The 15,423-nt window shown below is 36.1% G+C and overlaps 1 protein-coding gene across 21 annotated transcripts in view; it reads right to left on the bottom strand.

The window, feature by feature from the left end:
- CNTNAP2 (contactin associated protein 2) overlaps window positions 1-15,423 on the bottom strand; it is a 1,168,055-nt gene that overhangs the window by 113,425 nt on the left and 1,039,207 nt on the right. For all 21 annotated transcript variants that reach the window (XM_083826978.1, XM_083826979.1, XM_083826989.1 and 18 more), the window contains one exon: window positions 4,524-4,694. In XM_083826978.1, coding sequence (XP_083683104.1) covers window positions 4,524-4,694 — 171 coding nt within the window. The remainder of the gene's footprint in view (window positions 1-4,523; window positions 4,695-15,423) is intronic.

Genomic DNA, 15,423 nt, shown 5'->3' with positions numbered 1-15,423 from the left:
GATTAATCACGGCAATGGCCAGCTGAACTGGTTCGGTGTAGTAGTACGTCTCTTATGGTAGATCTGTGTAGCTGATGGGCCAGTCAGTTTATTTCAGTTCGCAGAAGTACTGCATACTGTAAGCAACTCCCTGTCGTGTTGCAGAACAAGTGCCGGCTGTGTTGCACGTACACACAATAAATATATAGAAAGTGTATACTAATTTTTAATTATGATGTTAGGTACACACTGGGGGAAAGAATCAGGGGCTACGAGAAAGATATTTTTGTGTTGCCAAACTGTTCCTCTAACTTTTTCAAACTATTTTGTGGATTGCATTTATGAAAAGCATGGACAAGGAAGAGGTCAGGTTACATTCCTCTGGGTCCTAAAAGGTAGGTCAAGGCTAAAGGAAGAAAATGACCATGGCAGAGGGACTTAGAATAAATGAATAAGTGGTGTTCTTAGTGGTGTCTTCATATGAGGACTGGATTCAGCATTAAACCTGCCCAAAACTGTATAGGAAATCTCTAAAGAAGAAAACATCGTTTTTCTTTTCCTAAAAATATTTTTAGTTTAAAAACACATCTAGAAAATTTGACCAAAGATGTGTGGTTTTCTGAAGCACTGATTTACAGAAAAATTTACACCCTATCAAACTACCTCCTATCTAAGCCAGTCATTGTCAGCTGACCAGTCACCTGTAAAAATAATATGTAGATTTACTGATGTATGTAAAAACTGAGTTTTAAGATAATTCTACATCTCTCTCGGCCTACTGTTCCTTGAATGATGGTAAGTAAGAGCCTGCCAGGGGATCTGCTTGATAAATGGAGTACCCAAAGATTTCCACCATAGTCACAGTAACATTTTATCGCCTTTTTTTTTTTTTTTTTTTTTTTCATGACAGTCTTCCTTGCCTGTTTGGAAAAGCTGTTTCTTAAATCAGAGAAACACATTCTTCCCTTCCTTCATCCCTCTCCTCAGAGATGTTAATATGGAGCTGAAGACACATGAAATTATATACTACAAGATTGCACCTCTTTTTCTTATAATTCTAGAGAGTAGGAAAATAAGCTGTGCAGTTATTAGACCTTAAGACAGCACACCAATAAAATAATTTAATGAGAATTCGTAGTGATATCTATTGTGCTCAGAATAAAAAATGCAATAGCAAACTTCTTTCCAAAGTCTTGAATCTAAGAATCTTTACAGACCAAATGATTTGTTTTCCTAATATATTTAGCAAGTTCATTAAGCTGATTGAAATACTGGATGTTTTAGAACCTCTCATTCACTGATTTTCTGGTCTGTAGAACAAAGCTTATGCTAACTGTATATTACAGATATATACAGCTGTTTCAAATATAAGGGAAGAAGAAGAATGAACATGTACTGTCTGTTGGCAGAGGACACTGATTTCAATATTTTCCTTTTGGAATTGCAGGAAATAAAGAAATCGACAGAAGGCTTTTTTATTTTTATTTTTTTTTTCCTTTAGGAAGTGATTGCTCTTCAATGAAATTTGCACCTGTACAAGAAAGCAATGAAAAGACAATGTAGCCGTTATTTGAAGTGCAGCAGCTTGCAACAAATATGTCACAACTGACGTTACACAAAAACCTTTAATACAAAATAACAGTTCTGTAAGAGAATTTGATGTGTTAGCTAGAAAAAAGTTTGCTAAAGGAAAACTTCAGGGTTTAAAGATAATACTGTAATTGTCTTACTGACTTAATTTTATGTTTCCATTAAGAAACAAATTCGTGTCTCAATTTTATTGGACTTCTGTAAAGGGGAAGCAAACTCTTTTAAGAAGCAGAAGAATCTATTGTAAGCCATGCAAGAAACTTCTGAAATTCTGAAACTTTGTTTTTAAATTGATTGAATTCCAATGAAATGTAAATGCAGACTAGAATGAAACAAACTACTGAAAACTGGATAAAAAAATGTCCATGCAATAAAGGTGCAACTCAGAAAAGAGGATGAATTTCTTTTTGTTATTAAACCCACAGCATTTAACTCATTTTGAACTGTGACTAGTATAACTTTGAAGTCACAGAAAGAAATATTTTCTGGGATTTGAAAATTTCAAGACTAGTTTCTAGGAAAGAAAGGGTAGACTGAATGCAATTATGTTCAAATGAACAGTTCTCTGTACCATTTAGCAAATACAGTCAGGATAGGTTTAATCAAGGGTTTTTTTTACTACCTTAAACTGCAATACTACATTTGACCTTACAAGCTGTTTCTACAGGTGATATTTCAACTTCTGCCATCAAGAATTTGTTATACAAGTCTTAGATTCAGGGACAGGAGGCAGTGGTTGAATTCAGGCATATGCCAATCCACAGCAGTTGGTGGGCCTCAAGTGTAGGGCCTCAAGTAAAACTCCTGTTTAACTGCATTCTGGCTACACTGCCACATGCTTTATTTAACTGGTGCATCTGTTCAGTGAGCCACTTCAATGTCATTAGTATTTAAACTGTGTTGAGTTCACAATAATTGTAGTCACTGTCAGGTCACCTTTATTCATTGCTATTGTCACTTTTAAGCTAAGTGAACAGCAAGGTTAGTCTGATAATGGCTAAGGATGAAACACTATCATGTTTCTTGTGTTAGAAGAGCAAGAAGCTCTGGAAATACCCTCCTCAAATGACAGTAAGTACTACTTAAATTCAAATAGAAATTAGAAGTATCTGACACTTTATTACAAAAGGGCCATGCCCATTGTTAATAGAAATGAATATATTTCATCTGATTCAATAGCAACTATTTTGTTTCTCACCATACAGAAAATTGGGATTAAGGAACGTCAACTAAATTCTTTGTAGAAAGAGTGAAAAAAATCTGTCACCTGCTTGGAACTTGGCACTTTATTCCTATCTGGAGGGGAAATTTAATTACTTTTTAAAGACCTCCCTTGTCATTTCTAAATTTCCACACTCTTGTTTGTGTGTTTAGACTTCAGGAATTGTCAAAAAGGGCTTTATATTTTTAAATTCCTGGGATGTAATTCCTGTATCCTGGGATGCATCAAGCACGGCATTGCTAGTCGGTCGAGGGAATGATTGTCCTGCTCTACTCTGCGCTGGTGCGGCCTCACCTTGAGTACTGTGTGCAGTTCTGGGCACCACAGTACAAAAAGGACATTAAACTGTTGGAGCGTGTCTAGAGGAGGGTGACGAAGATGGTGAAGGGCCTAGAGGGGAAGACATATGAGGAGTGGCTGAGGTCACTTGGCCTGTTCAGCCTGGAGAAGAGGAGGCTGAGGGGGGACCTCATTACAGTCTACAACTTCCTCGTGAGGGGGAGTGGAGAGGCAGGTGACCTATTCTCCATTATCACCAGTGACAGAACCCGCGGGAACGGTGTTAAGCTGAGGCAGGGGAAGTTTGGGCTGGACATCAGGAAGAGGTTCTTCACCGAGAGGGTGGTTGCACACTGGAACAGGCTCCCCAGTGAAGTAGTCACTGCACCAAGCCTGTCTGAAGTTAAGAAGAGATTGGACTGTGCACTTAGTCACATGGTCTAAACTTTTGAGCAGACCTGTGCGGTGCCAGGAGTTGGACTTGATGATCCTTATGGGTCCCTTCCAACTTGGGATATTCTGTGATTCTATAAATTAGATGCGTGCATGTAAATCTCATTGAACCTGCATAAAAAATAGATTATTTGGGATATATAAATTAATCTCTTTCAGCATTAGTGAGTTTTGCCACTGACTTTTGTAAATATATATTTAGAACCAGGTTCTTGACCTCTGTGAGTAGCTTCTGCAGCAAACGGAAGAAAAAATGCTTTTCTCGGTACTGGAGTGCAGACAGGGAGTTTGCTGCACTCATGTAACGATGCTGCTGTAATGTGCCACTAGAGTCTGTAATAGCCATCACACATAGCCCAGCAGGTCTGTCACCACTCCTGTTTATGGCAGGGTAAACTGGGTCGAGGGAGAACACAGGAGACGTAAAACATTGTTTCCCTCTAGTTCAACTGCTTCAATTTCACTAAGCAGAATTCATGTACAGCTGAGGATTTCAGCACCTTGCTTGGAAGTTTGCTCTTGTGCCATTTAAAGTGGTTTAATAATAAAATTAACTTTTGATCAGCAATTTCACTAGCAGATAATGCCAATAAAGAATTATTTCTACATGATTTTTAAAGATATTTTAGATATTGTAGGTAAGTTATCAGCTCAGGCTCCTTACAGTGCTCCTACACAGCTGCAGACATACATTTTAAAGAAATAAACCTTGGCATGCAATTTTGAAAAATCTTTTAAGGCCTGTGCCATTTTTTTTTAACTGGTGGTACCAGTTCTATACTTCTTTCTATTTCTCCCTTTGATAAACAAACCAGAGAGACTTCAATAGTTCTTCCTATGTAAGAGAATCTGAGAAGAAGTCAAGTAGTGTGATTTTTTTTTTTTTCCTGACTTAACCAAGGTTACACATTTTACTGAATAATACATGTTTCTTGAAACCTGTTACCTGACATGAACCTGTGTCAGGTTCCAAAAAGAGTAGGGGAAAGCACATACTTACATTTCAGCTCCAGTTTGATGAAGTCAGTGTTCCCCAGATTCTCAAGAAACACCCCATCTGAGGCCGATGTTTTGAAATAAAAAGAGATATCTGCACTTGTTTCCCCTTGGAAGGTAGAGAAGTGAAGATAGGATGATGATGTGATGAAAGAAGCTGCATTCCAGTAATTTCCTGCAGGGATGGAATAGACAGGAAATACACACATTTGAGTGCTCCCTGGAAGCAGTATGAAAATTTGAAGCTTTTAATGTTAATATATGCTACAATGTTGTTTACATTGAAAAAAAACCAACCAACCAACCAACCAAAAAACCAACCACCTTGCTTCTACTATCTCCTTTTTGCTTTTTTGGATAAATTGAATGTCGAATGTCTTTTTTTTTTTTTTTTTTTTTTTTTTTTTTTTTCTGGAAAGTGGAACACACTATTTACACTTAAATATTTTTTTTTAATATTTATATAAAAAGTTCCCAATTTATGATAGTCATACAAATGTATTGCTGAGATAAGTCTTCAGTACAGTACAGTTACTACACTTAACATATAGTTGTACCTCAGGTGCATGTTTTGCATTTATATGTTGTCTCATGTGTAACATACCTGCCTTCAAATTTACTCTACACAATGATGCCCATTTCTTCTGAAAACGTAGCCAGGTCTAATGAAAGTCTGTTAATACATATCACAGGAAGAATCCAATAAATGAAGCTAAGCAATACAGACATAATTAACATATGCCTGTATCCATTCCCTAACACATTTTTCATGGAGAAACATCATCATTAACAATATTCAAGAACTACAACAGTACTTAGCTAGCAACGCAGTCAACATTCCATGCAAGGTAGCATTATGTTTCAAAGACAAAAAATTTCATAAGATACAGTGAGAGACTGAAACAGAAAAAAATTTCATAAGACACAGTGAGAGACTTGTTACTTCACCAGGATGCATATGTGTCCAGATTCAGAAATTATTAAGATATCAATCATTAACTCAGCCCAGCCCAATGCTTAGTATTCTGGCTAATAAACACAGTAAGAAACCACTTTCTATTCCAGCCATAGCTTCCAGAGATTGGTTCTCCATCATTTGATTACAGAACTATGTGATAACACTATTATTTTTCTGGTTAGCACTGGATGCATGTGAAAATGAGCATGCTGAAGCCCCAGAAGCTTAACACTGGTTTTGTAATACCACCAGCACAGACCCAAGTCAGAAGTGTTATAATTTGTGTAATTTATTAATCTCTATTCAAATTTAAATTGAACATTTGAATTAACAGAAGAAGACTGTTTAAGCATTCTATGCATACTCTTCTTTTTCATATTTCTATCCCATCTCCTCCATTTAATTCTAAATTCTACCTCTCTCAAGAATGCAGAATGAGTGGCTTTGAAAAAAGAAGCAGCTTTCTATTCTACTTTAATCAATCCCAGGAAGAAAGTTGCATATGAGATTTTTTATGTGAGCAGTGAAAAGGGGACCACATGGTTTTGGTACAGTGTAAATGTACATTCATAACACATATGTATATATATTTTGTGAATTAACCAGTTCACTTTTAACATTACCTGTTTTTCGCCAAAAATAACATTTCTTGTCTGTTACTACTTACCATGTTTATACAAACTGGCAAGTTCCAGATTAAATATTATTAATGATTTCTATAGAAATATCAACAATATTTATATCATAAACAGGCTTGGGCAAGAAAAGTCTGCTAATTAAATGCAAAGTCTTTTTGTGAAAACGTATGTAGTGATAAAGCAACACATAAAAATGTCTAGAATTTAATTTTCATTCATGGTCCCAAGCCTCTTCCAATCTCTTACCTTTCAGTGTACTTCCTCAATATTAGAGTTGCTGAGGGTATAGTTGAAGGAGTGCTTTGGCAATTATCTCGTTCTTAGTACAGGATACAGATGGAACACCATATATGCTTTCCAACTTGCAGATGTACCTGGACATCTACATTTCTTTCTCATGGGAGATCAAGATATGCCAGATGCTGGCAGACTTTTTGGATAGGTTTTATTCCACTCTCTGAATAAACTCACATGATGTAAACAGGACTTAAAAGTCAGGAATATATGCAATCCTTGTTAAGGAGATAATTTAGCTGCCCTGTATAACCTTGTAGAAATGCTTTCAAGTTTTCATAAATCAAATAAGTATTTTAGATTTCTAGCTTTACGTACTCTGAATGTTGACTAAGTTATAAACCTAAAACACATAGAACATATGACAAACAAAAGACTTGTGAGAGCTGCAAGGATTCTACCAAAAATATACAAATACTAATAGAGACAAATACCTGTTCAGAGGGATAGGCTCCCCAGTCATCTCACTATCCCAAACTGAGGCTGAGGTGAATATGCAGCTGCATCATCATGCAGCCAAGCAGCACAGCTGCAATGGAGTCTACTGTCAGGGTTCCTTCTCTAGTCCAGGATGCTGCTAATAGACCAGCTTTCTTGCCAGCGTCATCCTGCCATCAGCCACTGTATGTAAATCCATTGTTTGTACTATGCTTACATCTTCTGTGAGTCTGACACAGCTCAAGAGCTACAGGTTGGAAACCTGTCTTAACTAATCATTTCCACTAATGAATTGACAATGGCTTTGTTGAAGGGATCATATTTTTGTTTTATTGTGTCAAGTCCACTCAGAATTGGACCCTGCTCCCTTAGCTGTAGCCTCCACTATGATACAATATAATATTATCGTGAATATTGCAATTAAATAAATAAGAGCAGGAACTGCTATATGAAACAACAATTTATTTTGTAATATTTTATTTATATATTTTTAATTAACTTCCAACAGTCAAAGTATTACATGTACTTTAACACAGATTCAACCTGCAGTGCTGAGACGCTCTGGGTTAACTCCGTAACCAAGAGGGCTCATAACCAAAGTGCAGGTTTGCCATTACATGAAGTTAATCTTCAGTTGTATCTGGCCATTCCTCTTTGTATAATTAGAGGAGAAGATTTCACTTTCATTGTTTTTAAAGTAAAATTTAGACTGCAAGGTCTTCAAGGCTGATGTGAGTTGTGAATTTATCTAAGAAGTTCTAGCCACATGGCGAAGACTTCAAAACATCACTGCAGTGCATCTACAAGAAGGACTACCATCACCAATTACAACACAGAACCAGACATGTTGATGGATTCATACTAAAATGTATGTCTCTGTTTTGTTGAAACAAAACCCACCAATTTTTATTTAGTGCTGTATCTAGTCTACTGAGGAGGTCTATCACTAAGTATTTTACATTTCATTTGAAATGCTGTGATTCGACTCTGCAGAAAGCCTTAGCTGGGAATGCTAGTGGTGAGAGCATAAATACAAACTGTTCAGACTGAACAGGAAAACCTGCAGCTTGAGAGAGACATTTTCAAAGTCTATTCACAACAAATTTCTATAAAGATAAAATCATGTTTTTATACATTGGTATACATTCATCTCAAAGCACTTTCAGGGGAAAAAAGATATTTTATTAAGTGTACAATGGAATGTCTTGCTAAAAATACATAATGATCTTTATCACAAAATAATATCTCTTGATAAGAAAGGGGCTGCCTGAGGAAATCTTGAATAAAAATCCACTTGACACACATTATTGTTGTTGCTTGCTAGGAACCTTTGTAAGTCACCATTGCCTCAAAATTTCTTTGGCACATTGTCCCCCTCCTTTCCTCAAAAGGCTTGAATATACTGATCCTACAGACATTTTTCTACTGATTTAGGCTGAGAAAGCAGTAGATGGAAGAAACTGGAATTAGGACTTAAACTGCAGGGTGGACATTATGGCAGCAGGGATACCAAAGTATTAGGAGGTGGGAAAGGTAGTTTATTTAGAAAGAACACTAAAACCTAAATTTGTAATCCACCCTGTTAATAATTATTATTATGTCATAAATATTGCACAGCATCTGGACCTTACAAAACGGTATGTTTACACATTGTGATTGAGAAAGTCTTGCAGGAAATGCTCTGATTTACAAGAAAGTCACTCAACCTAGGAGAGTTAGTATTTATTATTCAGGGATGAAGTATGCTTGGAAACATTAAGATAGGGAAGAAAAAAGGGCTTCAAATGTGAAGGTGAGAAGAAAGAGGTGCTTAGAGTTACACCATCCCTTCATTTCCCCTTTCTTCCTCCAGTTACTTAAGGAACACTTTTATTGTACAGAATGGTCAGAAATACAACTGAATAATTTTATTTTTCTTCTTTATAAGCTCACTTAGAATTCTGTAATCAAGACCACGCCTCTGTTGTACTACATCTCTCTTCACTGTAAGCCTGCTTAGTGTTTAAATTTGACTTAAGCCAATTAAACAGGTACAAGACATGCTGCTGTCATGGAAGCACAAATCCAAATAAAACCAAGATACCAGACAAGCCTTTTCAATTGTTTACAACCCAAGACAAATTTAAGATTCCCAAAGCAGGGCTGCGTTTCTTATCATGTTTTTCCCAGACTAAAAATATTAATGTGAAGGGTCACCTTAAATCTCATATCATAGAATCGTAGAATATCCTGAGTTGGAAGGGACTCACAAGGATCAACCTGTTCAACTCCTGGCTTCACAAAGGACTACCTAAAAATCAAACCATATGCCTAAGAATGTTGCCTAAATGCTTCTTGAACTCCAGCAGATTTGGTGCTATGACTCTTTCCCTGGGGTGCCTGTTCCAGACTTGAAGATTTTTCCTATGAAGACCCACCTCAGGGAGGAGGAAGGAAATGGTTACCACAGTACTAACAAGAACAAACTCAGGTAGTGTTGAATTGTGCAACATGTACTGACATCTTTTTAAGTGTGGTAGTTCCATAACCTGATAACACAGAGCCACTGGACTTATAGAAGCCAGACTCTCAGCTTTTCCCTTGAATTATTTTTGTCTAGAAATCCCTTGCTAGCTCCCATCAATATCTTCTTTCTTAGCATGATTGAAATTCATGCTTTAACACTATCAATTTCTCTTTACATTTAAACCCCATTGAAATGGATAATAGCAATAGCAGAACTGTAAAAGACATCAGTGCTTTTAGCCCAGCTAGGCAATAGAACTAGAGAATGAATGCTGTAATGTCAGGCAGCTCTTATGTATTACAATAGACCAAAAACCTCCAGGGCCCTCATCTGCAGCAAAACAGATTTTCTATCAAAACCGTTATGTGAATAAAATGTAAGAATAGTCTCATATTTCAGAGAAGATGGATGTGTGAATGGAACACTGATCTGTGCCACAAAGTAATGGATTGAGATTATCCATACAATTATGTTCAACAAATCAAGTTTTTTTCCTTCTTTTTTTATTTTTTATTTTTTATTTTTATTTTTTATTTTTTATTTTTTATTTTTTATTTTTTATTTTTTATTTTTTATTTTTTTATTTTTTATTTTTTTATTTTTTATTTTTTTATTTTTTATTTTATTTTTTTATTCTGGGAAAGAGGAATCTACATGTGTACACTCAGAGCAGTTTGACTATCAGTACAGCAACAATCACAGCTTTGATTCAAGACTTCAGGTCTGCATCTCAGGTGGAAATCGACCCTGATGAAACCCAAACTGTCTGTTGGGCTTTAAATATCTTCCTTGCTAGTGAAACAATGGGGGAGAAGGAAGAAAGATATTCCAACCCAAAAAGAATATTGCAAGTTATTCAGGAAACAAAAGAAAAGTCAAAGAAAATTGTTTGTGTTTCTCATGCTTGAAAGGTTTAACTGAAATCCTGAAGCAAGGCAGGCCATGTTCAATGGCACTAGTCAGAATGGGGCTGAGAACGCAGCTTCAGTCTGGGCATGAGAAGGGTGTGCTCAGGGGATAGGGCAGGAAGAATGGCAACTCAGCAGCAGCCTAAGTCCTTTGCTGGAAGGAGTACAATATTGATGACTCTTCTCAATTACTGAAAGGTCTGCTTGGTGTCATTTTTGGTTGTGCTAACATGCATTCACACTTTTATTCTTTCTTCATTGGTCTGCAATTCCTTGTCACTTTTTTTTTTTTTTTAACTACATATCTTTTACTGTATACCTTATATATATATAATATATATTTTACTATATATCTTTTACTATATTACCTTTACATCTACTGTATTTACAATATATAGAATATACTGTATATCTTAAGCTTTATGTACATTCTTTGCTTTCTTTGATACCCCTGAAATCTGTCTCATCCAGCTCCAATCCTGAATTTCTTTGACCATGTTGCTTATAGCCCTGGGGTCCACTGTATGAGTCTGTGGCCTGTCTGTATATCTCAACTAAAGATGACAATATTGTATTTCTCTGGTCACAGGTTTGTATTTTATCAACATCATGGCAGAATACCAGTTGAAAAGAAGCATGTAAATTACTACTTAAATTAAAATTAAGATGGTAGTGTCTTGATTTACTTAATCCAAACATGAATCAAGAAAAATAAACTAAACTGAATTACTCCATAAGATGTTGGCTTAATAACAGAAAAGTCCTTTGACAACACGCAAGAAAAATAATCCCCAAGTCAACAGATGAAGAGTGCATTAACACTGCATAAGAGCAAAGCTGAATTACAGTCTTTCAGGCTGAATACAAATATAGGTTAGATTTCAATTTTCAAGATAAAACTAGCTCTGTACCTTTCAACAAAGTAACAAATGGCTGGCAGTCCAGAGCAAAGCCTGCTGAGAATAACAACACATCTGAAGATGAGTTCAGATTTAGCAAAAGAAAAAAGTTAGCTCTGCTGTTGTGACTGTTTCATTAAAGACAATTCAGTTTTTGAAGGATAAACACTAGATTTTAGAAAAGAAAAAAATGTTTGGAATATTCCACCTCAAATCTAGAAAGCTGTAGCTGTGACATAATGCGTTTTGGTCTCATTTAACTAAGCCTGGTTCTTTCTAAAGAGTGGGATTGTTAATAATTCTGAGAAAGGTAGAACTGTGCTGAGAGTCCATATTTGTTATGATTTTTGGGAGACTTACAGGGGTCTGGAGTTTCAGAGTCAGAGAGATGTCAATACATTCAGAGGCAGGCAAACAACAAAGTACATTTGATCTGAAAAATTGCTTATGGTTTTTAACCTCTTTGATATCTATAGTACATTTCACCCTCAAATTAATTCCTTCAGGCTTCTCTTATGGAAGTCCATTGCATGCATCTTCTGAAAGTCAGATTCTAAAAAAAGTTAACTGTCCTTGCACATTTGGAAGGTATCCTTCCATTGGTGACCTTGTCTGCTTTAGTTGTGGGGAAGTTTTTGGTCTCTACTCTCAGCCCTTTGGCAACTCTTCTTTTACTGGGAATGCCAAAAATCCTGCACATCTACCACTGTTGTGACCATACTTGATCTCATCGCAAAATTTGTCAAGTCCAACTTTCACACAAGCACGAGGCCTGAAATCCCAAACTTTTTTTCATGTGGAGCAAGATAGTGGTGATACGGTAACTGTCTTTCAGGAATTACAAGTGCGGGATAGCCTTAAATTACTAATATAGAAAGGAAAGATCCTCCGTCATATTATCTGGGATCAACTTGAGCATTATGGTCAGTAATGAAGGATATAAACCAGCTTGCATTAAGATGACTGTAAGATGGATAGCAATTTATCTCCTTACCTTTATAAATGATCTGTTTTCATAAAGTTTCTCTAGTGACATAATACAAGACAAAGATCAATGGATATAAACACAGATGCTAAAGTTTGCATTAATCTGTCAGTCACCATATTTGCTGAGTGAGGGAAAGAGCAATCACATTTATCAGTGAAATGTTGGAGTCAATGAAACAGATTCAGTGATGCAGAAAAGTTTCACGCGCCTGCTGTGTTACTTGTAATCATCTTTGGAAGATCATTTTTCAAAAGTCTCACCTCCTGGTCACAATGCCTAATTACAATGCATACCCTGTCACTGCTGGCACCATTATTTTCATCCATCTAAAGAATGAAAGGTCCTGATCTGGCATGGTTTACAACCTGGAGCTATGTAATGTGCTGATGGAACTTTAATGATGCATGTAAACTGGTATCTTTTCAAAGGAATATTTTTTTTAAACATTAACTGACCTGCAAACATCAGCTCAATCACCCCGTGGCACAGTCAATGCAGTGTGTAGGAACCCTGCCATGATGCCAAAATGGTAAACATTAAATACAGGAACCTGCTGTTGTCCTCAAAACATGTTACTAATAATGAGGATCCGATTCTATATTGACCTGTAGATATTGGTGGGTGTTTACAGCTGTGCAAATGACAGTGCTGCATAACCACCTTATACTGAGTACATAACTATGCAGGATGTAAAGTGTAGACACAAGGACAAGAATGTAGAAAACCAATGACTTTTCATTTCATCCTATTAAATTTGTACCCTTTGCTGTGGAAATGGACTGCAGGAAAGAGTGTTTCTCAGACCCCTCCTTTTTGCTCTTCAGGTCCTTGGCTAGGCATGTGAACAATAAGATACAGCTCTAGAGTTCAACAGAGTCACAGATACATTTCACTGGCCCAACACCACGTGGACATGATCCAGTAACCATTTCCACTTTTACTATCTCCATTTGCTGTCCCTGGCAGGATTTTTATAGAAAGGATGTGCTGTGTAATATTGATGCCGCTCTGTCACCCAAATTTTCTTGTTTCTGGAGGAAAGTTTCTCTTTTTAGGGTGATTCTTTTGGTCCACTGTTTGGGCATGGATCTAGTTTCCTCAACACACTCAAGATCCTGACTCTTTGACAACCTGACATGTTCTTTTTGAACAGATACACTTTCAAAATGGAAAATATTCTTCAGAATTAAAATGTAAGATGTAATTTAGACTTGATGTAGCACATTAAATATTCTTCACATCATTGATTCCAGAATTATCTGTTATTCACAGAGATCATCAAATTATTTTACTTGATCTTCTATTACTGGATGGATTTTAGAGCATTCTGAACTAAAACTTGGAATATTTAGCTCACAAGGTATGACTAAGTACTTTCATGAATCACAGTGCTCTGAGCTTTGATGAAAACTGTGGATAAAACCATTTGCTTGAAGTACTAATTTCATTCAGCAGGCTCACTACTACAGAATTATGGTGCTATACTGCTTATACATAGAAATGTACTTTCAATGATTTCTTCATTCATATCCCAATCCCAAATCCAAATAAATTCATATAAATCACTGAAGATGCTCTTCAAACTTACAGTAAAGGAGTAAAATTATAATCTTCATTCTCATGTTGTCACTCCAGTTTTATGACATTGTAACATTCCAAGTCCAACTTCCCATAATGTATTTTCTATGAAGGTGTCCCTGTCCATTGTAGGGGGTTTGGAATTAGATGATCTTTAAAGTTCCTTCCAACCCAGTTATTCCATAATTCCATGATTCTAAGTATGTATTTTTACTGATGGTTTACAGTACTTATTCTATGTAGGCCATCAATTAAGAACATTTGTGGAAAATTTGAATTCTAGAGATGGACAACCTGCACTGAAACCAAACCACCAAGGGCTTCAAAATGTTTCTGTGGCCTTCCAGTCCTAGACTGCTCTAGGAACCAAAGAGAACCAGTGGAGTCTACATTACCACATTATATTCCACCCAATAAACAGAAACTTTGATCAAAACATCTACTGCATTATGTGCTGTGCCCCTCAACATACCCCTTAATATGCCTATGATGACCTAGCTTTTCCCCTTTCGGTCACTGATATCAGACTTTGCAAAAGGGTATTTGAAAAGTAATTCTATGCTTAATCTCTATATTGTCTATGGCAGAGAAGCTTCTCACTTGGCCACATTTGAGCCTTTCTTCCATTCCATACATGTTCCCTACTTTTAAAATAGCTCATTAAGATTCTTACTGTGCCCAAAGATCTTACAGTGATCTTACACTATCTCAGCTGTGTTCTAAATCCAAGAATGAAAAGGAGTATTTAAAAAACTTCATCTTAAAACTAAAAGTCTCCCATGTTAAGTGGCCTTGTAGAGCCTGCTGTGGATGGCTACACTCCCTTTGTCCATATTTTTAATCTTACCATTATTATTAGAATATTAAAATTATGATTAGTGCCATTGTTAATATTATTATTGGAGAGTAAACTTACATGGGCAAAGTTACTTAGCTGAGCTCACTGTAGAAGCTGTCATTTTTTGAGCAATGGACTACATGTATATGTAAATACCACATAGGTGTTCCGAACAAATATATGTACTGTAATAGGAAATCTAAATCAGAACTCTAACTGAAATATTCAGGCTAACTAGATCATTGTATGGAATGAGAGGAAGGGGTTTATCGCACTCTTGTTGCAGCTAGTAATAAAAGTATTAGGGAATTGAGCAGTAGCAGAATTGAGACTATATATATGTAATGTCCTTACAAATTTAACAAGGATTAAACAAAACCAAAGTTTACAGATGTATAAGAAAGTCTCATACAAAACACTCCCCAGTAGAAAATTACTAGCTTTGGTATTCAAAGAAAAAAAAAAAAACCAACAACAAAAAAAACACCAAAAACCACCAAACAACAAATAAATCTCATAACAATAACCTGTGTTAAAATTTTAATTTCTCTGGAGGCCCTTTCCAACTTCAACTATTCTGTGAACTATTCAGTCAAAGTATGTACAATGACAAGAAAGAAAGAAAATCTGTTTCTGGATTGAATAAATATTGTAATCTTATCCAAAAATTGAAAGGAAATTAGTCTTTCAGAGGTGAAATGGTTAGTGAAAGCAAAACACTCCTCTACATCTGCAAGATATCTGATTCTGACCTCTTTCACATTATTCCAGAACAGCTCTGCTGTTCATGGCATTACATTCAATTTACACAAATCTCCAAGACCATTTACTCAACATTTGCTTCCTAAATCTTTTCAAT

This window comes from Anser anser (genome assembly GCF_964211835.1).
Source record: "Anser anser genome assembly, chromosome: 2".
NCBI classification, from domain to species: domain Eukaryota; kingdom Metazoa; phylum Chordata; class Aves; order Anseriformes; family Anatidae; genus Anser; species Anser anser.
This window is presented reverse-complemented; position numbering and strand designations above follow the sequence as displayed.